Source organism: Athene noctua, chromosome 2 (genome assembly GCF_965140245.1).
Source record: "Athene noctua chromosome 2, bAthNoc1.hap1.1, whole genome shotgun sequence".
NCBI classification, from domain to species: domain Eukaryota; kingdom Metazoa; phylum Chordata; class Aves; order Strigiformes; family Strigidae; genus Athene; species Athene noctua.
The window spans coordinates 107,388,072-107,414,584 of record NC_134038.1 but is presented as its reverse complement, the minus strand read 5'-3'; the positions used below and the strand labels follow the sequence as shown (position 1 = coordinate 107,414,584).

The following is a 26,513-nucleotide window of genomic DNA, read 5'->3' as shown; positions in this document are numbered from 1 at the left end:
TTCATGAGATAAACATATTTTTCTTATGATGTGTTTGCCATGGGCAGAAACTCTTAGGCAGAAAGAAAGGGGAGTCTCAGAGCTTGAAATAAGAAGATTAATATTTCTTTCTAATTCTAACCTGAATTTTCAAATCATTCTCCACTTCACAGTAAGTGTTTGACTTGAGGCTTTTTCAACGTTCAAGAAATAATTTCGTCTCCTTACTGTGCTACCTGTCTCAGACACATAAATTAGTTGCTAAGCTTCCCATAAATTTCTGAATGTCTGTATTAGAACACAGGCAGAGAAAAGAGGAAGTTGTGATTATATTTTATTTACTTGAAAACTCTCACAAATTATTTCCCATATCTTACATCCCTCAGAGAGGGAAACATTCTCTAAATGAACATTACATTGAAGGCAGACATTGAACTTGAAAGTTTGTTTAATTTTTTGATGTTTGGTGTTTCTTGTTTAGTCTTTTGAATTATTAGATCTTTTACTCAAATGCTGGGAACAGGTTTGACATCATCTCCCATGCTGGTAACAATCTTAAGACTGATAATATCTGAATTTCAAAGACTGCCATTCTTGAAGGCACTGGAGAAAATTCCAGTTCTGTGATATTTGGGTTCAATAGACTGCGGTAAATATTCCGTAGTTCTGTACATCACTGTGTAAATTCCAAGCCAGGCATCTAAGTGAAAATATTTCAGAAACAGTGGGGCTGCACATACCAATGCTGTGTCAGTTACTGTAATGTTTTAGGTCACCACTTTGGGAGCATACCTTTTTATTATAAAAATGCAAATGTAGTGTTTATTGCAGATGGTACTTTATTTAAAGTTTAGTAGTACGTAAGAACATTATGGTGTAGATCTATTGACAAGACTTAAGAAATAAAAACATAGGAAAGAATTTGTGAAGGCCTTCATAAACTAAAATTCATATTTAATATGTAAACCAATCCTGTTACAGAATATTAAAACAATTTTATTACAGATTTAAAGATGAATTAGCTTCTCATGTCTATTATTTGCTAATACAGTATTGTTCCCTAAAGTACATTTACCTGTTTTTTTGTCCAACCAATTATAAATATGTATTCTGAAAGAGCATGCACTATTTTTTTTAGATGATTAGTTTTCAGGGTGTTATTATAGATCTGTGTATAACCAGTTCCAGTTGCTGATCATATCTTATTTAGTCTTCTCTCAATTTTAATAATTGTAATTTTTTCATTTTAATTCTTGGTAGTAATAGTTTTTAGTCGTTCTTTATAAATCAGACACTATCTTTACTATTAATCTCCTAGAAGTAGAGATTGTGCATTTCATCTCTTAGATTCACTTGTATTACAAGGCTATTGTCATAAAACTTATAGACATAGGCTACGAGACTTACAATTGCTTAACTTAAGTACCCATGACAGCAGACTAACCATCATTATGAGCAACATAAGCACATCCAGATCCCCCAAATGCAGCACACTGCTGTTAAGACTTAGGTGAATTAACTTCCCTCAAATTTCTGGTTTGCTTCTGACTTCAGAAGAGACCTACCCACTGTGCCCAGTTTGTTTTACTAGCAGTCTAAAGAGGAAGTTGTTCCAAATACAACTCTATTCACTGGATCTTATTATCTTCAGTAAGATGCAAGGTATCTTCGTAAATGCCGAAAATGAGATATAAGGTGGCTGACCTCAAAGAATTGTTCCAGAAAGCCCATATTGCAGCAGCGACTTCAGCTGTATCTCCATCTTTAGAGCTCTTTAGGTGCTGAACTGTAATTGGAGCAGTTTGCCCTCTGATGTGTAACCATCCTAATACACATTTTGATACTTCTCTGTTTCTTGCATATCATGGACTTCAGTTGCCTTCAGCCTTCAGAAGTTCACAGGACCGAATGCCTCACCATGGCTATTGCAGGCATATTGTGGCGTGCAGGGGGCAATGAAAAAGCAATTGTGGCACTGTAAGTAGGAGAAGCAGTTTCAGTTATTGTACAATGCTGGTATACTTGTGTCTGTTACTTATGTACATAGTTTGCAAAATGAAAGTTTTGTAAGATGTATTTGTGCAGTCTAAAAATGGCTTGGGGAGAAATGCAAAATGTAATTTCTGCTCTCCCACTAGCTGCGACAGTAGAGTCAAATTCTTTAAAATTGCTGTGAAATATCCTGTGGATTTCATTGAGGTTAGGATTCCTCCAAAATCTTTACCAAGCATTATTTTTCCAGATGCAGCATTTTACTCTGACAATTTCATATTGCAGGATATTCTATTATGGCTGGGATTAATTTCCTTCTGCTGTAGCTGCCTACTAGTTAGTTAGTTTATGCACCAATTAGGCTTCTTTGTACACAAAACATATAACTCTTAGATCGCTAGCTTTGGCTGTACTGGATTCTACATGATATTTTTAAGTAAACCAGGCTTTGTGAGAAGAGGTCATTTCTTTTATTAGATCAACTGAGATAGCTGAAAAATAACAGAGAAGCTTTTGGGCACAGAAGTCCTTCTTCAAACCTGAAATAGAAGCAGCAAATTCAAAGACATTTCAAGTGATATTTTGCATATTTTACATCTAGAAAATGCTTCCTCTGTGATGATATTGTACATATGTTCTTCTGCTTGCTTTAATGTCATTGCTCTAATATTATTTTCCAATAAAAACTGTCATTAACATCTTAAACCTATATTTATCCTCCTTCTGTATAGACAAACTAATGTAAGTTTGACAAGTAAGACAAACTAAGACAAACTTGTAATTCATATTAAATGGACTATGAGAGCACAGCCCAGCTAAAGCATATTGCTTCACTGATAAAATTTTGTTTAATATGTAGTATGAACTTATTATGCAAGAGGTATTTTTAAAAAAAGTTAAAAATAATAATACAAAATCATTATTCAGTTCATATAACATGCTGATTTCACTTTAATGTCATTTTGTTCCTTTTAACATGAGCTTTGGTTTTGTCTCTATATCCTCTTCAGGCCATCAGGAAGACAGCAGTTCACTCCCATAGGAAAATACAAGGCAGATGGAATCTTAGAAACTGTAAGGCTCTGTGTATCTCACAGTAACGTTCTCCATATATCCTCTTTCTAGATTTTCTTATTTTAGCACAGTGAATGTGATTTCCATTGCTCTCTTAGTGTTTAAAAATCTTTTATGTCACATTAGTTGGATCCAAAAGCCAATAGGAAGTAACAAAGTCCTGTAGTTTGTCTGCCTGGCTCTGAGTCATCCCAGTATCTCTAGGCAATTGGGCTCGCTGATGTCCTTTTTGTTCCATCTACCTTTCAAGCTTATAAACTGCCTATTTTTATTGATACACAGTAAAAGTGAATGTGGATCCTTTCAAGTTGACCGTGAGCATCAAAAGGCAGTATTTTCTTCTTGTCTTACGTAGAATTCTTTGCCTTTTTTTTTTTTTTTTTCCTCTTCAGAAGCTCTAAATGGGAAAATACTTTCCAGTTATGCCTTTATTTCCATCTGAAGCTCTCAAATGGCTTTGCTAACAGTGATGCCATAAGCCAGGCTTTAGTGGTTTAAAGAAATATTACTGGCCTCCTACATGGAGGAATGGATGTGTCAACAAGTTTTCAGAAGCAGACAGTTTTGGAACAGCTAGAAGTGAAAACCTGTATAAACAGCTTGAATGCAGCAGGAAACCTTGTCTGTAATATGCTCTTCCAAGAGACAAGATAAATTATTTAATTAATATGTTAACATAATTCTGAGTAGGTGTCTATTTCAGAGTGCAGTTAACACCATTATGCTGCCTCTGAGTACTGCTTATCAAAGGTACTGTGGACATAGCCACAGTGAAAATATGGTGGAAAGGAATATAATCCAGACTGCTTGATCTTTCCTCACACAGTATCCACAAGACCATCATTTCTGTCAAAATCTGAAGATGACAAAGTATGTTGAAGTAAGGGTCTGGATCTATGAATTCTCCTGTTAAATAGGGGTATTCATGTGAGTGTGGTAGGAAGTGACCTGATGCATGCCTGCTATGGATGGCTCACCACATAGGTACAAACTCCTGAGCTACTTGCCCGTTCTATGTCTTTTAAAGCTGCAGTATTCCTATGTTTGTTCTAGGAATTGTTTTTCATTGCATAAACAATGCTTAAAACTGAGTCAAACTGTCTGTTCAATGAACTTAAAACCAAGAAGAAGCAGTATTAAAAATTCAAAATCTACAAAGTGCTGAGATACAATATTACACCAAGTAACAACAGTAAGAGGTAGATTTCATTAGATCTTTATTCCATTTTTTTAGTTCAAATCTTTTCAGTTGGACTGAAAGTTTTGGCTACTTTAGTTCTGCTTTCAGGTTATAAAAATGAGTTGTTATTGTTTTGTTGATTTTTTTTTTCTTCTTACATTTCTTCTTAGTTAGTACTGCATAGTGCCACAAGATACGAAGATCTGATTATATTTCTTCAGCAGAATATTCACCAGGTACTGTGTATTAGAGAAGATACTAAACCTGTTATAGTTCAGCTGCCAGTCCATCTGTGTTTATCAATCTCATATGGGGTCTTCTGAACATTGTTTCAAACACTATGTGGACATGTCTTGCATTTTAACAAACAGCAACAAATTCAGTTTTGACATAAATGAGAACAATTCTTTCCACTTTCAGTTCGATTTGCATTTCTTTAGGATTGGGCAAAAAACAGAGGCAACAAACAAAATAAAACCAGTCCTTTTCTTTTTCAGTTTGAAATTGGTCCCTGTGGGTGCATTCTTCTGACCGTGTCTGTCATCTTATCAAGATCTATCAATCTGTGAGTGTCTTTGTATCCCTACTTCATAAATTCCAAACTGTGTAAAGTAGGGAAGCAACCATGATGTACTTAATTCTCTGGCCTTTTTAATCTATCTTGATGTTTACTCTGTTAAATACAGGGAAATTATGCAGACTTACCTAATCTTGGCTTTTTTTTAATTGTATGAACACACACACACATATATATATATATATATATGTTGTTAAAGTGGTAGTGATCAGTCCACCTATCTGATATAATTACTCCATCTAAACATTAGACATCATGTCTAAGGTAGTTGCCTATGCTCCCTGTCATGACAGTTGAAAGCAGGACTCACTTAGAGGGTTATTTATTTCAGGTATCAGTCTTAGGTAGGGATGAATAACTTTCTTGTGATGCTCTAGTCTCTCCATCAATGATAATGGTAAAGAAAGGCTAGTATAAAATGGATTAGGCAGCTAATTTTTAGATGGCTATAAGTGAGGTATGACAAATCTGGTCTCAGTTTATTGGTGTAATAAATATGCTGAGCTCCAACTAAGGGATAGTCATTATAGCCTTTTTTAAAAACTCATTGAAGCTTGCCCAAGCACAGTTGCAGTTAATTGTGCTTTTATACAAATTAAACGTATTTCTGTGAATATTAGAGTGGGTCAGAATGTAAAAGCTTTCTTTATTTTGTCCAAGTCCACTTTTGTAAAAGTCTCCCAGAGTTACCTGCAAGTGAAAAGACCTGTTCCCTGACAGTTCACTTTCCCAACAACAACTGACTTGAAGAAAGCAGTTGCACTTGAAAACAGCACAGGCTTGATTTATGTAAGCTTTTATTTCTTACATCTCTGCATTGTTTTGAAAATAAATAGCTACTTAGTCCAAATTTGTGATATGCATTGAATTGCTCACCTACTGAGATTCTTATAAGTGTTTACAGATTTTTTTTGTTTTGTTGTCATTTATTCCTTTCTTTGGCTTACAGTTACACTACAGGCCATTGGCTTAACTTCACTTTTGCACTCTAACTCAAATGACATAATAATTTTATAGCATATGTCATTTATTCTCATTTTTCTAAGCTAGTTACAGCAGAGAGGTCCAAATTAGTAAAGGTATTTGAACAAGTAACAATACATTTGGCATTTGATAGGATTACCAAAAGCAGCAATGTTCCTAATTGCTATTGATTGAATTGCTTTACTTGCTATAAAATGGTAAACATTCTTTAATAATAGAAGCAAGAACCTTTTTTTTTCCCATCACCTCAGTTCTTACCAGATGGATTATGACAAGGCCAATCAATCATCTGTGTTTGTATTTGGGGGAGATAAGTGTCTAAAGTGAACTTGAAAATTCCCTATGGGCCCTATTTGCATTTTTAGGTATCTAAATATTTTTACAGTTCTGATCCACAGTGTCAGAATTGTTTATAAAATGTTGCTCTATCTTGAAGAATATTCAGGTCTTTCTCACAGAACTTCATTTGAAAGTACCATTACTCTTCTAGCTCGGTACTGTGTAATATATTGCATTGGTACCTATCTTTTGTTTATAAGACACAGGAATTTTTCTCTGTCACTTGATACAGTGGAATGTGTTTTCAGACCTTTGCATAATTTTTTTTAGAAGTGCAAACTAAATTTCATTTATGTAATTTTTGGTAATAGATTTGAATGGCTATGTCATAGAACTTCTCTTAGGTTACTACAGATATCAAGGCAAATAACTCATTGCTCATATCTTCAAGAAATATGTACCATTTAGTGAGTGTTGCAAGCATTGTAAGTAATTATTTACATAACTGGCATAGTTCAGGATGAATAGTTGAAGACACATAAGAATTGTTTTAGGTAATGGAATTTTCATCCAGTAATAGATCTCCCTGGGATAATTTTTTTTTTTGTCCCAGTTTTTTAAACACAAAATCAGTGTTTCGTTTGGTTTGGGTTTTTTGTTTTTTTTAAAAAAAGAGAAAATTTCACAGAAATTTCAATTGTCCTGATTTTTGTGTGCATCTTCTATTGAAAAAGCTAGATAGATTTTAGTTCAGAAGTTGACATATTTTAGTTTCTTAAATCATGATGAAATGCTTCTGTTTGTGTCAGTTCTTCACCATGTGCCCACAATGCTGACTCTCTGTGGTCCCTTGGTAAATATCTCTTCTATAAATAATTGGCACTGCTTGTACGGAAGTTGAAAACTAACAATGGAGTAGTCTTGAACCATGGTTATCAAAAACCAACATTGTATAAGATGCAGGGCTATGTTCGATGAAACCAAACCAAAACATTTATGTTTGGTTAAACAAAGAGAAGACTATTATTGAAATGTTTCTTTCAATCAAAAATATACTTCTCAGTGTTTTCTGTTCCATTAATCATTACAGTGTTTACTGAAGCTTTCACTTCAGGATATAATTAGAATAAACTAACATATTAGAACATATTTTATATGGCAGGGAAACATTAATTACCCATAAAAAAAGCAGAGCACTGAAAATGGACTAAATGGTGAGGTTGATTAATTGGAGGATAAGTACCACTGTACCAAGACCTGTGCAGTTCAACCCATGTGAAACTGGTCTAGAAGGGGTGCAGGATAATGAAACCGCAAAGCTTACAGACTTCCTCAGAGCAGTCACATCTTTGGGCAGATGCTTCCCATGTCTGTACAGATGGAAGATGGCATGCAGTTGTGACCACGCACATAATTCAGAAATGATAGCTGCAGTAGTTGGTGGGTTCTGAATGATCAAAACCTCTTAGCAACTTCTTAAATCCATGACTAAGTTCTAGCAGTTCAGAAGGATCTCATAGTGCCAACAATGGAGTAATCTCATCTAAATTCAGCCTGCTAAAAATTATGTGAAGTCTCAGTTCTCCTAACTCCCTCTGTGAAAAGTGAGAAGCTTTTCTAAGAGAGATTCTAAGAGAGAGTCATCCCGTTGGTAAAGAAGTGTAAAGAAAGGTGGGGGCAATTGCCGTGGGCAGTGCCTGTCTTTTTCCTTTGAGTCTGGAGGGAGAACTACTAGCTAAGACTTCTGTGTCCTAGGTGTTTGCTATTTTGAGGGTAGTGATCTATCTTACCTCTATTTACTTTTTATGGAAATATTTGCATCTAGGCTTCCTTTATGCTCAAAAAAGAGAAAAAAATCTCAATTCATCTGACTCATTTTGAATGTCAATCTTAGAATGAGATAAATCATCCCTGAAATGCTTACTTATCTCCCCTATATAAAAAGAAAATCTAAGTGACCTACTCATATAGAGGCTTTACACTGTAAACATCAAGTGGTGAAATGAATTCTGTCTTATAGTGACTGGTCAATTAAATGGGAGATGAAATTCAGTGTTAATAATGCAAAGCATTATACATGATGAAAAAACAGTCTCAACTCTACTTACCTAGTGATGGGCTTTAAATAAGCTGTTCTAAAAAAGGAGAGAAATTCCGGCACCACTACTAGTAATCTAATTATCTGAAAATATTAATTCAGTTTTCTATGACAGACAAAAAAGGAATAACGTGTTGGAAGTTAGGGTGATAAGAAATGAGAACAGAATAAAACCATGGTAATGTTTTTATATAAATATACGATCTTCTCATGTCTTTATCTTGCATGTAGTCTTGTCTCCCCAGGTCAGTAAAGACACATTAGAGCTAGAACCCATTGGAAGACAAAAACAAAGTTTCCCTTTAGTGCGGACTAGCTTCTGTGTTAGAACAGATGAAATCTTTTCAGCCCTGAAGAGGAATAACTCAGATGTGATAAAAGTTTAGACATCCATGATAAGGTTGAGTAAGGAGTGATTATATTATTTCCGAGTCCAGAAACTTGGGGGCTGTCATGGAAATGCTCAGGCTTCCATTTTAAAACAAACCACAGTACTTTTTTTCCACAGCATAAGTAACTTTCAGTACTGGGAGATGAGGAAGCCAAAAGTATGAAGTGGTTCAAATAAATTTAGTCAAATTACTGGAACATACATGCTTCGGTACCTTTAAACCCAGCTGTGTAGGTGTAATCTCCATGTGCCCCATTTTTGTGTTCTGCCTTGATGTTTGCTACTGCTGCTGCTGACTGAATGCTGGGATAGGCTGACTTTTGGTCTGGCTCCATAATTTTTACATTGTTACTGATTTTACCTGTAAATGGACATTCCAGATTTCAGCTAGGTCTATCGAGCAGTTGTTCTAAATCACTGACAACCTTAAGTATTTTTATTTATTGGGAATGCATGCCAGGAAATGCAGGGTTTTGCACTGCTTTGTAGATTTTGGTAACGAGTTTATCATACTCCATGCACTAATGATCATCACTGGTAGAACTGATAACAAATGGCCAAAGAGGAGTGCGAATTCCTGAGGAAGTTGCTGAGAACGTGTTGTTGCTTCTGGTACAGGAAGGAATGCTAGTCACTAACAATTGTAAACTCTTTTTTTTTTTTTTTTTAACAACCAGTGAATTAAAAAATAGTGGGCGTATTGTACTACCTCAGGGGACTAATCTTCTTGATTGTGCAAAATGTGTACTAAAATCTTCATGTTGTTAAGAGCTACGAGATATTTTCCATGTACCCAGGAGAGACTGAGCTTAAAGGTGGGCTGCAAGCCCCCATGTGGGCCTCTCCGTTGCAACTGAGAAAAGCACATTGTGTGTAGCAAAGTTATGAATACTCAGGAGTGGTTTACAGTGACACAATAATGGCAGCTTCAGTCAACCCCACGGTTTTACTGAAGTTACAACATGGAATGACAGCACAAGCTTTCTCTACTAGATGCTGTCTCATCACCTCTAACTCTTGGCGCCTCCCTCACTGTGCTTACTCATGCAAAACCATTGCTATGTTGGGATGTGGCTGATTCTTACCCATTCATTGAAAAGCTTTCTTTAAATTTCAACTTACAAAACAGTCACACTGTTGTCATTGCCATATTTTTCTTAATCAGTGCAACAACTATTGTATAAAACCATAATTACTAGAATCTGTAATAGGAAAGAATGTATTGAATGAGAAAATTCCTTAGGTCAAATTCCTTTCTGGAAAATGGTGTATTGCTGTTTTCAAGATACCTGTAGAAAATAGAGCCTCATCTGAAACACAGAGTGGTGTTACTCACAAGTTTGCTGACCAATAGAATCAAAATGCTAGTTTTTGCAGTCTCTTTTGTCGATTTAGGAATACTTTATAGCTTACTGATAGCAGATGGGAAATGTAATTCTGCAGTCAGCATTGGTCATTTGGGTATCTTTTCAATTTTTTCTTGGAAGTGTTTGTGTGAGAATAAAGAAAACAATAGCTTTATCTGTAGAAAAAAAAAAAAAAGGAGAGTGATTTTGCAAGTCAAGAGGAGGCTGTGTACATTAATGCTGGATAATTACAAACCTAGGAAGATACACATCAACACCTTTTTCCTTATTGTGATCCCACAAGTCTAATAACTATCTTTCTGTAGTCTTTACTGTTCCAGAAATAGGTACTCCCCTGTTTCAAAATTATTTGTGCTGTTTCCATTTCTGAGTTTGGATTTTGGTTGTTTAGGGGTTTTTGCTTGTTTTGGGGTGTTGGTTTTTTTTGTTGTTTTTTTTTTTTTTCAAAAGCCAATGTCTTTTTATTAACTGGAATAAATCACATTTTGATTCCTTATCAACCTAGAACTTCTGACACCAAATAAGTCTGCCCTTAGTTATTAGTAATTTATCTAGTTCTCTGAAATCTGTCAAGTAACAGTTTTTTACTAAGGGGAATCATATGATTAAAACTATGTTGTTCTGTGCCCTTGAGCACTTATTCTTCATTCCTGTGGTACAATTTTATTGAACAAGGGAAGTTAAATTTCCTTCTTCTTTTATTCTAATCCATCCTTGTAATAAACACACCCAAGCATCAAATCATGTTAATAGCTATCCAGTATACCCATTCGATCTCAAAAAATATCCTTCCTGTAATAAATAAAGATGAGCTGCACTCGGCATGTTATAGGGGAGAGTTTTGACTTGTTTGAACTTCATGTCAGATGAAAGTGTGATTAGAGAGGTTAAAGGACCACTGGTTACAATCCCTCTCTGACTATGCAGGACATCTAGCTTCAGCACTTACAGAACTAGTATACCTTCCTGAACGAATAACTTGCTTATCTGAGGATTCTCACTTCTAAGTGCTCCAAGGATGTTTGATGAACTATGCATTGTTATTGTTATTATGCCCCATACTATGCTCAAATACATCCATTTGTCAGCTTGGTCTTACTGCTGTAATTATTTGTCTGGTTGCAAGCCATATTTCAAGAATCTCCCTGCTTTGGTCCACTGGCAAACTATTTTTATCAATTTAAAAAAACCACAACGAACACTTCTATCTTTACTCATATCCATAGGACAGTATTTCACTGGGAGACATACTGTTATATATATACATTATATGTTCATAATACCTATGGGCTGTAATAAAGATCAGAAGCTCTCCTTGCCAAAAAATCAGAATGAATAAAGCCACATCCAGAGTCACCTTAGTGTGCCACCTACTAATCTTCAATAGTTCTGACCATATATGCAGTAACTTATAGGGCAAACAGATGTGTTCATCCTTGTTTCACACAGGAGAAAATTATCTCAGATTTGCTGCAGGGTAAGAGCATCTGTATATGCAATTACTTTGGGTCACACTCTACGTGGCCTCAAGATCAGTTGTTTGCCCATAGCCACACAGTTCCTGCTCTACAGAATTTTCATAGAACTGGAGGAACTTGTGACAAATGGGAAGCAGAAACCTGTGGGATTTGATTTATCAAAGACTTCCAGGTATTTATGATTTGTTGGGCATGTGCTAGTAGCATGTGAACACATTGTTTACTGTGGGTAGAACAAGATGCCACAAATCAGAGAAGAAATTGTAAAGTGACTACTGAGGTTTGGCATCTCTAGCCATGATGTTACTTGCCTTTCAGACATGATTTACTGGTCCATTTTCATCTGGATTATTTCATATAGCTGCAAGGACAGAGTAAACACTCTTAATTAACCATGCACTTCATTACGATACATAATCTTAAATAATCTCAAAAAACATATTAAAGTTATAAAATATTAGTGCAACTAAAACATATTGAAAACCAGGCTCTGAGAAGACGACCTTTACTCAACAATACAAGTTTTCATTGAGATGTGTAGCAGGTGATAATCATCATTGCAGTAATCTGTATCAAGCCATTTTTTTCTGTATCCTTTTCTATATCCTTTCTCTATCATTTACTGTGAAATAACCCTGATTCTGACATGTTACTTGACTTTTAATCTCTTTCAGACACGTAGGGCATTGAAAAAGAAAGTGATGCCTGTTGGCGCATGAATTGTGGATGGAACAATGGGTCCTCCACCCTCAATCCACTTGCCTTAATTGACACCTTTTCCTGTCTCAGAGACGATCTCTAATTTACAGTTGCCCTAAAATGCATCTACAATCCACATGCTATTTTGCTGGTGAAGAAAGGCTTTCTGTGAAATGACCATTTGTCTTGTCCAATGGTAAAAGCAATTACAACTTCACATAAAAGATCCAATCACAGGGGACATACTCAGTTCTCATTTTCTATGAGATAGTTTTCTGGGAAAACTTTTACAAGAAGTAGTTACCCCCCACACTTGAGAACACCTGAAAGACCAACACCAAGGGGAAATTACATGTGTGAGCAGTTTTCACTCAGTGTTTATAGTTATGTAATATAAATACATGTCATCATTTATTTTACAGCTTATCTTTTGGTGTTTGACAAAGATAGGGAAGCAGCTATTTTTAAGGGGAAACAGCTGTCAATTACGTTACAGTGCTAAAAAACGAGCAGCTTGACCTCGCTGAAAAGTCTGTATTTGAGTGTCAGACCTCTCTGAGACCCATTTGTGATTTTACAACATGGAGGAAGCATGAGTTTAGATTCACCAAGAACAGTGGGAGGAGAGCAAATAGGAGAGTTTGTGTGGGATCCAGTCCTTGATAGGGGAGAATTGAGTCCTTGTTTGTTTGGGTAAGTGAATTTCTGTGTCTCCTGCTTGATAGATTGCATGCAATTCATAATCTTCAGGATCTTACGTGTCTTTGAGGCTCTGATGTATGAATTAGCCATAGGCCATTCTAGCTGGAGTGTTCACTGTGAAAGAATTGCTTGCTGCATTAATAAATGTATTAATAAATGTAGAACTGTAATGAAGCATAGATTGTAGATTCAGCTGCTGAGTCAATAAAGGGAGTTTGATTGAAAGACGTTAATGTTTTTCCTTCAAAGAAAGACAAGAAGACAAGGTTAGTAAGTGACACAGCCTTAGCAATAATTGAAGGAGGATGTGAGACCAAGATTTGAAGGTATGAAATTTATATTCTTTCAGAAATGAATATGCAGTGGCATATATTGATGTATGACACAGGGACAAAAGAATAAAGCTAGAGATTATGGTAAAATGGGACTCTGAAGAGCAGATACAGGAGAAGAGAGTAGGGTCTGACACAAGACAAATATGTAGGCATCTGTCATATAAGATCTGAAGCTAAGGAAGCTTTATAGCCTACTAGGTAAGAAATGTGAACCAGGTGGAAGCATGACCACAAAGGCAAAGAAGAGCAAAAGCTGAATTAGGTTTGAAGAAGTTTGCTGCACTGAAGAACAAGGAAAAAAAGGTTAGTGGTAAAGGAAACTGGAAAAATTAAACCAAACTCATCAAAAAAGGGAAGAATCAAGAAGACAAAGAGGTTGTTACACTGATTCTGTTGGACGTCTTGATAGGTAGAGGACTGAAATATTGGGAAATAATGAAAAAAAAAAGCCTAAAGCAAAAAGCCCTGGGATTAGCACAAATAATGGAGAAAGACATTGTTTTCTCTTGTCTCCCTGTTAAGAAAATTCAGGAAGTGTGTCACCAGCATGGGTCCACAGATCAGAGAAGTGCACTATATATTTGGTGATAGCAAATTTGATGTGGATATGCAACAGAAATATTTCTTATGGCAACAGGGGGAAAAGAAATCCAGATTGTTCCCTGAACACATCCAGTTCCTTCTAGAATGGATCAGGATAAATCATAAAGCTGAGGAACATGCCTGAAGAGAATAAAGCTTATTAACTCATTCTCTGGAAAATGTTCTGATCTCAATAAAGAGTGCAAAGGAATGAAAAGAGTGTGGTCATCAACAGATAGTTCTAGCACTAGTGATCTGAGTCTTGGTGTTGGAAAACAGACAAATAGTGAGAAATATGATTCAGATGAGGTCAGACCCAGACCTTGAGTCAGAAATTAAACAAGAAGCAATTTCCTTATCATATCAATAAGAAGATTGTCAGGGAAATATGTAAAGTTTCTGTGTGGAGTGGATGTGACAGATATTAGGAATAATGTAAAGAATACTCCAAATCTAAATTAATATTCTGCCTTACATTTCAGTAAGGAAAACAACATAGTTCAAAGTCAGGATGGACAACTGGAATCCGTAATTGAATTAATTTTGTGTGAGATAGAACTGAACCTGAAAAAGTGATGGCTACACAAGATGAAGGAAAAAATAAACCAGGTATCTTTTTGCCTGTATCTCATTCCTAAACTTACACAAGACTTTCTGAACTCTCTCTTGCTTTGTCAGACTTTATGAATGGACTTAATCCTAATAGCTTACATGGTTTGCCATACTATGCCATTTGCCCCATTAAAACATACAGTAACCTTGGATCTCTGGTGCAGTAAATCTGGAGAAGTGGATGCTCTTCATCTCCAAATACTGAAATAGCTAACATCTAAAATCAGAGATACAATGACAGTGATGCTTAATACCTTTTCACAATAGAGGTCACCATATAACTGTGTAATAGCAGACAATGCTTACATTTAAGAAATACAGAAAAGCAGACCAAGCAACTTAGCCTTTATCTGAGCAGACTGAAAAATGTAGGCAAAATTCTGAAATGGGTGTAACTAACTACAGAGATAAATGAAAAATGGCAGGGAATGCAGTAAAAAGTTATCAGTGTGGGGAGGGTTACTGATAGAGTTCCTCAATGATCAGTCTAGGATTAAACTTAGTTTTTATTCCCTACAGTAGTGTTAGAAGAAGGGAGTAGTATGCTAATGAAATGTACTGATGACTCAAAAGTTGAAAGACACTGTCAATAGAGACTAAATCAAGTTGTACAAAAAGAGTTGGCTCAGCTTCATGATGAGGGTAATATAAAATAATTTCTTTTAACTGCGGAAAATACAGGGTCATGCAAACAGAGGCTACTCACTGCTGTACTGTGGGAGTTCATGAGTTGTAAGTGGCAGGATGAGGAGTTGAGAAGAGTAGTGAAGCACACAGTGACTTTGAGGCAGCATTATAAAATAGCACCGGATCTACTCTTAGGGTGTATCAACATAAATTGTTTTAGTGAAGAAATATTAATAGATTGTGCAAGGCACTGATGTGTCCTCATTGAAACACCATGTCAAATTGGGTTCACTTATTAAAACTGGGAGAAGTGTAGGGGAATTAAAAATACGTCTGATAAAAGAAGAACATAATTTTTTATCTCTGCTAGCATAAAAAACAGATTTTGAGAGGGGACATAGCTATTATCTGAAAAGTGGGAGGGTAGTAGTTATTTAATTTAAAGAACAATATTATTACAAGATGAAAATGTATCAGTAAACTTAGCCTGTGACTCAGTGAACCTAGTCAAAGTGCATCTAGATTTCAGGTTCCTAAGCTACCACTGAGGAAAACATGGAAAGCCAAGAAAGTGACTAAGAAATACGGTTTTCTGTGATAGAGAGTAACTGGAATCACTGAATTTTATATGCCAGATGCAGAGAACTTCAGCTTGCCCCTTTCCACAACTCTACTTTATTCCAGTATGGCATATGGCTGTAGTCCACACCATGCCTAATATGAGTACTCTTCTGAGGAGTATCTGAGAGATGTGGATTTGTTTGCCCATCAGTTCCATAAGACTGTCTGTATAGGATCAAAGGAAAGGTCCATCTAACCTATAGCCTGTCTTTGATAGTGGAAAGCTGTGGCTGCTGAAGAAAGCTGTTTAAGTATTAGGGTGAATATAGAGCAATTATTCTGCTGGTATATTCTCCATGTTTCCGATAGTCAGTAATTCAGAGACTTCCTAAGCTGGAAGTTGCATCCGGACTGTTGAGTTTATTAGCCCTTGATGAACCTATCCTCCATGAATTTTTCTAAAACCTTTTTGAACCCTTTAATTCTTTTGGCCTTCACAACATCCTGTGGCAGTGAGTTCCCCAATCTAGTTATGTGCTTTGCGAAAGACTTCTTACTTTTGTTTGCTTGAACTTGTTGCCCAGTAAGTCTACAGAGTGCTGCCTAGTTCATGTTATGAAAAGTAGTGAGTAAATGTTCCTTAATCATCTCCTTACCATTGAGTTTTTAAACTTCTGTTGCAGTCCATCAGTTGTGTCCTTTTGTAGTGAAACGGTCCTCGTCTGTGTAGTCTCTTCTCACAGGAAAGCTGCTCCATATCTTGACAGTTTCTTCTGACCATCTGAACTTTCTCTCATTCCACTATATCTAAATGCTCAAATTCGTTACTGTTGAGCTAAATTTTTTATAAAGTGACTATCTGAAACAGATAAGAAGAACAATAGTTCATGCATTGCTTTAAATTGGCTTCTCTAATTGAGGAGTCTTTTTCAAGGCTGGCTGCAGGGTACTGTCATTTCTGTAGCAACCTTATTTCATGGCTTGTAATCTAAAAAAAGATATACTCAGCCTGTCTGTAGTACTGGCATATTTGTGAGTATGATTTATCTGTCCAGTCCCTTGTATATAGCAATTAGATGGCCATACCCAAGTCTTGGCAGGTTTTCTTTATGTTCATCAGATGTGAAAAGGCATTTTCCAGTAGAGTTTCTACTACTCTGAAAATTATCTAAGCAAGGTCACATAAATTACCTCTGGGATGTACCTGTTTCCCTCCATGTACAAGAAGCCCAGAGTGATTAGCTGATGTTTATGTGTCCATCTTTAGATATAGGAAAGTTAGTGATATGAAGCCCATCCCTGAGTGATTCATTAGCTTTGTCATCTTCCCAATCTTGTTTTTAGCTTTTCTTTCAGAAAATCAATTTTACAGAAATGAACTCTTGATTTTAGGGAGATAAAGTATATTTATTAAAGAATCCAAAGATGTGAAAGACTAAGTGTGATTCTACTACAAAGTAGAGCAGTATCAAAACCAGTCATATTTTTGCTAAATTTCAGCCAGTGTACTCTCATACTGTGTGCTATTCAACTGTCTGCTAAACTTAAAGTCAACATGGTTAAGCAGATCCAGGTTTAGTATCTTCGCTTAATGTGTTGCTCTGAGGAAGACATGCTGCATTCAATAAGAAAGATAATTTATTTTAAAAAATGAAATAGTTGGTTGAATGTGCAATTAGAGTAGTTACTTTTCATATCAGATCATTTGTGAAATATAAATATTTCCTATAGTATGTCAGCACCCTGTAGCAGCAGAGCTGATGATTAAATGTACCTCAGTACAGGTACATTTTAAGAACTTTGGGAAATTAGCAGGTACATGAAAAAACTGATAAATAAAGAATGAAGCCACTTCCTTGCTTTCACTGGTTTGAATCCCAAACAGCAATCTTTTTTTTTTCCTTTTTTTTTCAGAAGGGCTCTTCCCTTCTTTTCTGAACATTCATTTGAAACCTTTGCAGTGTGCTAGTATAAAAAAAAAAAAATATTGTGGAACGTTTACACAATAAGCCAGTCACCCATCCTGTCATTTTCCACATCCCCATTGTAATTATTTGAAATTCTTACGCTTGAAGACAAGTTTTTCTCCCTCCCAACCCAAATTCTATTTTCAGAGTAGACTTGTAATTGTGTGTTTGTTAATATAACTGTCTGTTGCCATGAACAAAGTGAGGTCACCAATTTTCTATTACAGCTTTGCCACAGAGTGAAGGACTGTAAACCAGCTAGCACTTACTTTAACGAAACATTATTTGTTTTATATTTTTTTGTTTTGTTCTGCTATCAACCCAAACAATGTCTAGAGTAAATAACTGACATGAACTAAGTCACATTTCGATAGTCTGGAGTTATTCCTAGTGTTACAGTTTCTATGTGACTTCCGTATTTAATATTCATTGCTCAGATGTTCTCCATTTAAGACTTGGCAAGAAATTTCCTAGAAGTAAATTGAGAATTAATGTGTATATGAAGCATTTTTAAAATGTCTTATTTATCTTACTCAGTGTTATTTGCTAAGAAAAAGTTAATCTGATTACAGATTGTGTTATATTGTAGCGTCCAGTGCTAAAAATATTTATATTTTGGTTTTGTATTTATGCACTTCTAAAACTTCAGTAGAGTCCATAAAGATCACTGTAATTTATTTTATCAGTTGCTAGGTTTATACTGCCATTACAGTTTCTTCTAACTCTGGCATTTTTGTCCATCTGTCTTAAACTCTTAGAATTGTTTTTTATAATTTGTATAACCCAGAATGGATGAATAGATTGAAAACATGAGGCAGATTCCTACTAAGAACTGTCGTGGCTACCCTGAAGTCAGCAAGTTATGTCAGTATGTCTGTGGCAATTCAGAGCAGTCAAAGGTTTGGCTCAGAACATCTATTCATTTTCAGTACTTTACATCCTTAATAAATGTTTTATTTATAACTAACAATTTCAACAAGACTGAAGACTAACACAGAATCACCAACAGGAGCATGGAAAGAAAATGAGTTTTATAATATGTAATGATATTTTTTGAAAAGGCTATTTCAGGCATTTGTGCCCTAAAATCAGCAGAATTAGAAAACATGAAAAAATATGTATAATTCACATGAGATGCATTTTGTTGATTTCTGCAGTTGCTGTAAAGCAGATATCTGGTCTGAAGCGACCTTACACATCTTTTGGTTTTGCCACATAATGATATTCATTTTATGCAATAATAATGTGAGAAAAAAAAATTTGGTTGCATGCTGAATGAAAAGACAGTTAAGCCCCAGAATATAGGTACCTCACACTGATCACCCTGTTCTGGGGAAAAAAAAAAAAAAAAAAAAATTAAACAGAAATATTTTTAAAAATAATAATATAAAATTCTTAAACTATGTGGAGATGAGTTTTGCCATGTTATTTAGGTTCTATGAGCATATAAAAAACACATCCACATTTTGTCAAATTATCAGAAAAGCTGGACTAAGCAATTCCAGCACTGCTGAATGCAGAATGCAGCAATTCAGGGGTCCCAGGGCAAAAAACTAAAACAAAAGTTGAAACTATAACTTTGATCACATTAGGAAGGATGTTGATCTGAGTGTGTTTGCTGCTGTATCTCTCATCTCAACAGGCTGCTTCTTTCTTAGCAGAAGACACAGCTTCACTCCCTTCCACAGAGAATTCAAACTCACTCCTCCCTGGTTTCAGTACACATGTAAGCCACATTACTTTACACACAGTACAACTAAAAATAAAAATCAACCTGGGAGATCATACAGATTGACCTGAAATTTAGCAGATCTCATTTTCACCTTTTTGGTCAGGTATCAACTCAGGAAATGATTCCTGCTGAAAACTGAGTTTAAGCATATTTTAAAACATGCTTAATTGTAAGTATTTGTCCAAGAGATTTTAAAAATCAGTATCTTGCTCTCTGATTGCATTTTTTTTTTCACAGACTTTACAGTATTACAGGTGAGGCAAACCACTATTTTGTGCCAGCAGTCAACATACTCATAGCTCACTCTCCAGTTAGACATACTGGAAAATACTGATAATATTGCATGAGGAGGAAATATTTATGATTACCACTGTTCTCTTTGGTAGTGTCTTTCTACTGACCTGTGATTCTTTCAAAGCAGCATGCAGTGCACTGAGTTGTAAATTAAGAAGGAGAGATTCAGTAGAGTCAAGACTACTTTATTGTCTGATGACAGTGGGGATTCTTAAAAGTATTCTGGCTTAAAATTAATGGAGTTTTCTGTTTTAAAGTGATTAAAAAATATAAATGGAAAATGCCATGTAGGGACAAAGTAATATTGGTAGTAATGATTTATTCATTATATCTGTTTTGACATCTGATAGCCAAGACACCAGAATGAACAAATGCTGCAGATTTGCTTGTCATAAATGTATGTCTTCACAGCCTGGCAGAAAACAAAACACATTATTATAGTCATCTGACACTTTTACAATGCATGAAGTGTACTTGCACTTAAAAACTGACTCCTTTTAATATAACACAGTAAATACACCTGCACAGTAGATGGTAAGTCTTTGTCAGGTATAAATGATAATCTTAAAACCATTTAGAATAGGTGTAAATCTCATAGCTATATGCCTGATGTTTGTTTCCTCATTAGCAGAGATGATTTGAAAGGCAGATGTTCTTCTTGAAAATCTGAGATACACCTCTAAACTCCCATATTGTTTGTACCTACAGATGAAATTAGAACTTCCTCCTATTGTCTTTGTCGTATGTCCCATCGTCCCTAACTGACGCATATTGTATAGTCTACTCATTTCAAACAAGGCTATGGCGTTTTCAAGTGAAACTGTTTCTAAAACTAAAAAATGGCCAAAATCCAAAGATGATTATCACCTCATCCATTCCTTCAGTGTTGCATGAGAGAATTTTCTATATCACGGGTACACTTTCCGTACTCTTTTCTTTGATTTCACACTAGCAAGAGATGTTATTGTGGCACTTTGTTATGATTGAGACTAACTTGAAAATTATCTTTAAAATAAATTTTTTGAAAAAGGAACTGTGATTCAATGGCTATGACTTGATTTGAATTATTTTAAGTATCATTGTGGCTGTAAATCTTATAAAGTATGTATTACATTATGACTTTGACATTCAAAGAAATCCCATGAGAAAATAATCTTGTAAAGTTTGGGATGAAGACAGGGAATGTCCCAGCTTTTTACTTAAGACATAAAATTTTTAACAGAGCTTGTATAGCAATGTTGAAGGGAAATTTCTAGCTAGCACTACTCTAACCACATCAGTTCAACTCTTTATCACAAACAAAATATTTTATTTTTTGAAAAATAAATGTGCTAATTGCCAGGAAACATGAATATTTGGGTGCATAGAAGATTTTACAAGTCAAATGAGAGTGAGAAGTACAGATGTGTATAGAATAACTGAGTTTTAATTGATGATCATTCAGGCATTCTCTCTACCTTTGTAACAGTACCAAAATAAGGATGTAGCTAAAACAATTGAGATTCACATGTTTTATAATGAAGGGAAATAGATTTTTTTATGAACCATAGAATTAATCTGTGGAGTTCACTGCCATAGCTGTCCCAGAATATAGTACACTGTTTTTTCTCAAAACTAGATTAGACATTTATGTATACAATAATGTTTGCAGTTACATAAGGTCTGCAGGATAAGAATTATCACAGTTACAGCCTTTATTTTTTAGGTCATTAACCAATTGCTAATTCAATAATTCCAGGAGTTATGGGAGAGGGAACTTAGTTTGGGGAGATATTACTCCATAATTATCAATAATGCAATTGCACATACTTTTCTCTTTGATGTCATAAAATATAAGAAGGCACCACACAGTGTTATTAGATATGTGTACACAGGTAGAGGTTTTTAATTTCTTTCTTTTGTTCTTCTTTTCATGGACAATATAGTGTATAGATTATATCATCTTCAATTTGTGGGTATATTCCAAGTATTGATAGGAATAACAAATACATGCCTTTGTGAGAACATCTTATCTGAGTACTGGCATAGGTTGCCTTGGCAGGTTGTGGAGTCTACCTCCTTAGAGATATTCAAAATGACATCTAGGCATGGTCCTGGGCACCTGGCTCTGGGTAACCCTGCTTGAGCAGGAGTTTGGCCAAGGTGACATCCAGGGGTCCCTTCCAACCTCAGACATTCTGTGATTCTGTAATTCTGTAAAACAAGTAGTCCAGTAGTTCTAATTTCTAAAGTTCTAGCTAGTTGTGACAATATATTCTTTTCTCCTCTACAGCTGTTTTCTTTAGTCTAGCTCTAACAAACCTTTGCTTGCCACAGGTTACATACACATTTTTTTGCCATGAAAAAAATTACCTTGAAAAGATTCCAAAATGAAGAGCTATATTTATGGTTGGGAAACAGTTTTTTCCCCCCCAAGATTTAGAGGTGTTAAATCTGATGAAAAGAAACAGTTGTATTTGAATTTAATTGTATTCTCCACTCCTTTTCAGGGTGCGCAATGATTTTGATGTGCTTACAAACAGGCTGATTGGCAGCCATGGCTATTGTACTCAGGTAAGTTAAGTGTGCAGTCTTGGGTATGTCATACACTTCTGCATGCAGAGCTGTGAACTGACCTCTGATTCTTAAAGTTCCTTATGTTTTTCCTTTTTCCCCATAATGTCAAGCACTTTCATCCTTTCTTCTTTTTCTTGTGTTTTGACATATTCTTGTTGCTTACAGAGCCTCTGCTTTTTGGCCTGGTTTTCTGTTCTGCGTTTGTGTGAATGTCCTCATACTCCTCTCATCTGCCTCTTTTGAACTCCTTAGTTGATGTTAGAGCTGAAATACCACTGAGTCTGCAAGCTGAGTTTTGTCCCTGCCATTTCAGAAAGGCAACTGATGTTGCATGTCCAGTCATACAGATCCTCTGTGAGTGGTCACTGCCCAGCTAACTGAGCTGATGCTGACTGAAGCTAACTGGTGCTTCAAGCATGTATATCAGGCTGACTTATGATATACATGTCTAAAAGGCCTTTGGTGCTTGAAAACAAGCAGTCTGAATTGCTGTCTGACACCTAGGACCACAGCTTCATGTAGTCTAAATTCCAGCTCATGTCCTGTACCAAATGTCTCCCACTGGCTGGCTGTAGACCTGCAGAGGCATCCAGTCAGTTGGAAATGCTTTGCCTTGGACATGTAGGTGGAATGTAGATCCCAAAATTCTGAGACAGATTCCCCCAAAGCTGTGACATATGCAGTTGGATGATCTGAATATGGTCCACAGCCGTTAAATATGCTGCCACTTTGGCCGAAAAAGGCAAGCTTCATGTTCTTCTCTTGTACTGTTGCGGGAGGACTTTTATACTGTGTTATGTGATGATTCCTCAAGAAGGTGGTGGAACATCATGGATGGATTAGAAACGCTAAAAACATCGGTAAGAACCTACAAACTTTGAAGAGTCCTTCCAGAGAAACACGGGGCTATAAATGTGTGCATTATTTTTAAAAGCATACATCAATGTGCCAAACTGGCAATACCAGTGTTATTCATGTCTTTGGGCACAGTAATTTGAATTATTTTTTCTGGAAACTTTCTTCTTGTTATTCCCCTCGTTTTTTGACATATGTTATTTATTAATAGTTAGCTGGTTCACTGCTGTAAGCAGTCTGCTGCTACATATTGTTACTTGCTGTTACACCCTAGAAGGCACTCGTGGGATCTTATGCTAAACAAAATGACTAGTGTCTCCATTTCTTGAACTTTATGCACACTCACATGTGCACATGCACAGACACCCACTGTCTCACATGTATTTAGCCTCTGACACACCCGTATTTCTAGTTCAATTGGAGAAGAAATAATAAACAATCTGCTACAGTAAGTATGAGTACATTAGTGATATGGACCAGATGTGAAGCCATATGCATGAATGTCTTACTGAATGAGACTTAAGTTCATCCAGAAGTAATCTGAGGAAAAAAAATCTTTTAACAAATCTTGTCCAATGTACAAAATAAATCACTAAGCACATGCAGAAATATCAGATAATACTATACAGGCTTTTAATTTATATCATTCATGCTGTAGCTTTCGTTGTAGAGAAAAAGGGACACCAAAATGTTTTAAATTAAAAAACCCAACAATAATATGAGAAGGTTAAGAGTTGAATGTAAGAGTAAGTTGATTGTCAGCATTTTGCCTCTGGAAAGGTGAACTTTGAAAACTGTGCTAATATTTCCTTATTTTACTTTGGGAGTAGACTTTCCCCAAAATATCTGGAAAACATTTAATAAGCAATCCTCATCCTAACCCTAAAGTTAAAGCCACCACATAATTTAAGGATCTGGTACACATGTAAATTTATTGATCCCGAATCAGTCTTGTAGTGGTATCTAGTAGAGACAAGATGTTTAACTACTTCTTTTTTTTTTTTTTTTTTTTTAACCATGTCACAAACAGGAATTGGTGAACTTGCTTTTGACTGGCAAAGCTGTGTCCAATGTTTTCAACAATGTGATAGAGCTGGACTCTGGAAATGGCAATATTACAATTTTGAAAGGTATTACAAGCCGCAGTGATATTGGTTTGCTCTCTCTCTTCGAGCACTATGATGTTTGTCAGGTATGCTTTCCATTCTTCTGATTTTAATTAAAAAGGAAACAATGAAATTTAAAATTAGCTTGGAGAGAGTATAGCAGCTAAGAAATTATGGTCTTGATTCAGTTGCTCACTCAGAGGCATCTAGTGCTGTTTTAGACACCCAAAGTCAGAATGTCGTCTCCCTTCGGGATGTAGGTTCTGTGTTACCCCTTGGTAATGACTTGGGTAGTCTACAGCATCTCAAATCTTAGATACCTGTGTCATTTTCTAACTGATCGGGAGTGGGTGTCAGTTTATAAGACTAACACACTTCTATTTAAGTGGCTACTGTATAGATCTGTGTATGTAAACTAGGACCTGCTCAGTTCAGTCTGTGGAGCTGAAATCTGTTGAGCTGACTAAACATAATTGTGTATTCTAGGCTGAGCTGAACAAGCTCCCCTGACTCTATTCACTAGATCTCCACTGATTATAGTGGAGTTGAGACACCCAGTTCACATGTGGAGACCTGTATATTAGTCATTTATATGTAAGCAACTGAATCTGGCTCTGAAACTCATCCTAAGTATTCAGTTTTCTGTGTGTTTTCATGTGATGGATTGAATCCTACACTCTGTGCTGTAATGGTGGTCAGCAGTAGTGGCCAAAAAAATAATAGACAATTAAAATATCTGACAACATAATCAGAACGTTCCCTTTAACATGTCTTTGAAATCAGTATTTCGTCATCATGAAAATTAAAAGAGAGATTAAAAATTTCAAAGAAGTGACAGCCATTAATTTACCTCTGGAAAAAACTTTTATGAGGATTTTACTGGTTCTCCGTCAACAGATATTGTTGTCGAGATAGACATCTTTCCTAAAGACATGTTCTATCTTAAACAGACAATCATGTGTCTAATGCAAAGGTATTATTTGAAATTCTCTTGCTTGTGTTAGACACTAGATTAGATAATTGTAACAGTCCCATCTGGATTTGCAGTCAGTGCCTCCATAAAATATTTGAAATTGATTAGCAAAGAATTTGTTTGTACTCATCTAATATAAATGTGTTACTGAAAATAAAGCTTGATTTTACTTGTTCCCTGTATGGCTAAAGCCAGTTACATTTTCCTACTACTGAAAAATTATAATTTTGTTATTAATTAACTCAAATATTGACAATATTCACAAGATTATAAGGCTTAAATTCAGTCAAGACAGCATATCAGTGTATCCAAATCAGATTAATTCTGAAAAAACTGAACTAAAAATAAATTAGCTTCTGTGTCTAGTTCAAGCTCCTTGTCCTTTTCTATAAACAGTGTAACATTTAAAACCTCAAAAATGGTTATGCACCACTGTAGCATTTTTTCCGTTCTCTAGTGAGGAAAATGGTAGCAAAATGTAAGTGAGGTCAATGCAGGTAAGAGCTGTTTCTTCCCCATCTGCCCTCTAAAAATAAAATAAAAAGTTACCCAGAAAATCTGACACCATCTTCCATTTATTCTGCAAATTATACAATGGAGTGGGGTCTCTTTCTTGTACTACTGTGCTCTCACATGGGAGCTGGACTCATGAGCAGTGATCTGTTTTCCAAGCTAGTGACTCATAATCAGTTACAGAAACTCCAGTAGATGCAGTTTCCTCTTTTTTCAGTCTAGAGTAGTTAGGCATCTGATGCAAATTGTCTTGCTTTTTATTAAGAACGTCTGTGACTGCTCCGCATTTCAGTTTTTATGTCCCAGCACATGCTGTAATGCTTGCTTTAGGACTGGGACAAAACTCAGATTCTGGTGGACTTTGGCCTCATCTGGAGAGTCTCCACTGTGGCTTCATCATGAGGGTCCAGATTTTGCTTTCTGTTAGAAAGATAGAAGTTTAGAAGAATTTTAAGCAAATAAATGTCACTGATAGTTTGCAGTAGTGGAACTGAGAATAGCATTTGCCTTTCAAACTGACTCTTTTCTTCCTCTCAGTGTTTCAGTAAGTGGATTCAGCATCCAATTACATTGTGGCTATGAGGATGGTAACTGAAACCAGTAATGGAAAAGGACTGTCATTTTTGGTTGGTTTTCTTTTTGTTTCCAGGAGTAAGAAAATCCTGAGCATGATATATGGTGAATCATAGACATTAGAGCTGGAAAACTCCCTTTAGGTCATATCCAGCCAATCTCTCAGGGGATAATTCAGGATATTTTTATGTCCTGTTATATATTAGACTTTCTTTTAAAAAAGAAAGTGTCCGTGAAGTTCCTGCCTTTTTTTCAGATGGCCGTTTATTAGTTGATTGTAATGCATATAACTGTGATCTTACCTTTTTTCTCACACACCTCTACTTTAAAATATGAGGAAGTGCAAATACATATTTGCATGTGCCTGCGAATGTGGAGCTTTTCATATTTACTACAAAACTTGTGCTTTGGATATACTAATATTAAA

The 26,513-nt window shown here is 35.7% G+C and overlaps 1 protein-coding gene across 2 annotated transcripts in view; it reads left to right on the top strand.

Moving 5' to 3' along the window:
- Positions 1-26,513, top strand: part of MINDY4 (MINDY lysine 48 deubiquitinase 4) — an 86,254-nt gene that overhangs the window by 35,085 nt on the left and 24,656 nt on the right. The window contains exons 10-15 of one of the 2 annotated variants that reach the window (XM_074899830.1): positions 1,855-1,956; positions 2,982-3,045; positions 4,396-4,461; positions 4,723-4,790; positions 22,000-22,063; positions 23,952-24,113. In XM_074899830.1, the coding sequence (XP_074755931.1) occupies positions 1,855-1,956; positions 2,982-3,045; positions 4,396-4,461; positions 4,723-4,790; positions 22,000-22,063; positions 23,952-24,113 (526 nt within the window). The remainder of the gene's footprint in view (positions 1-1,854; positions 1,957-2,981; positions 3,046-4,395; positions 4,462-4,722; positions 4,791-21,999; positions 22,064-23,951; positions 24,114-26,513) is intronic. The other variant, XM_074899831.1, reaches the window with a different exon arrangement.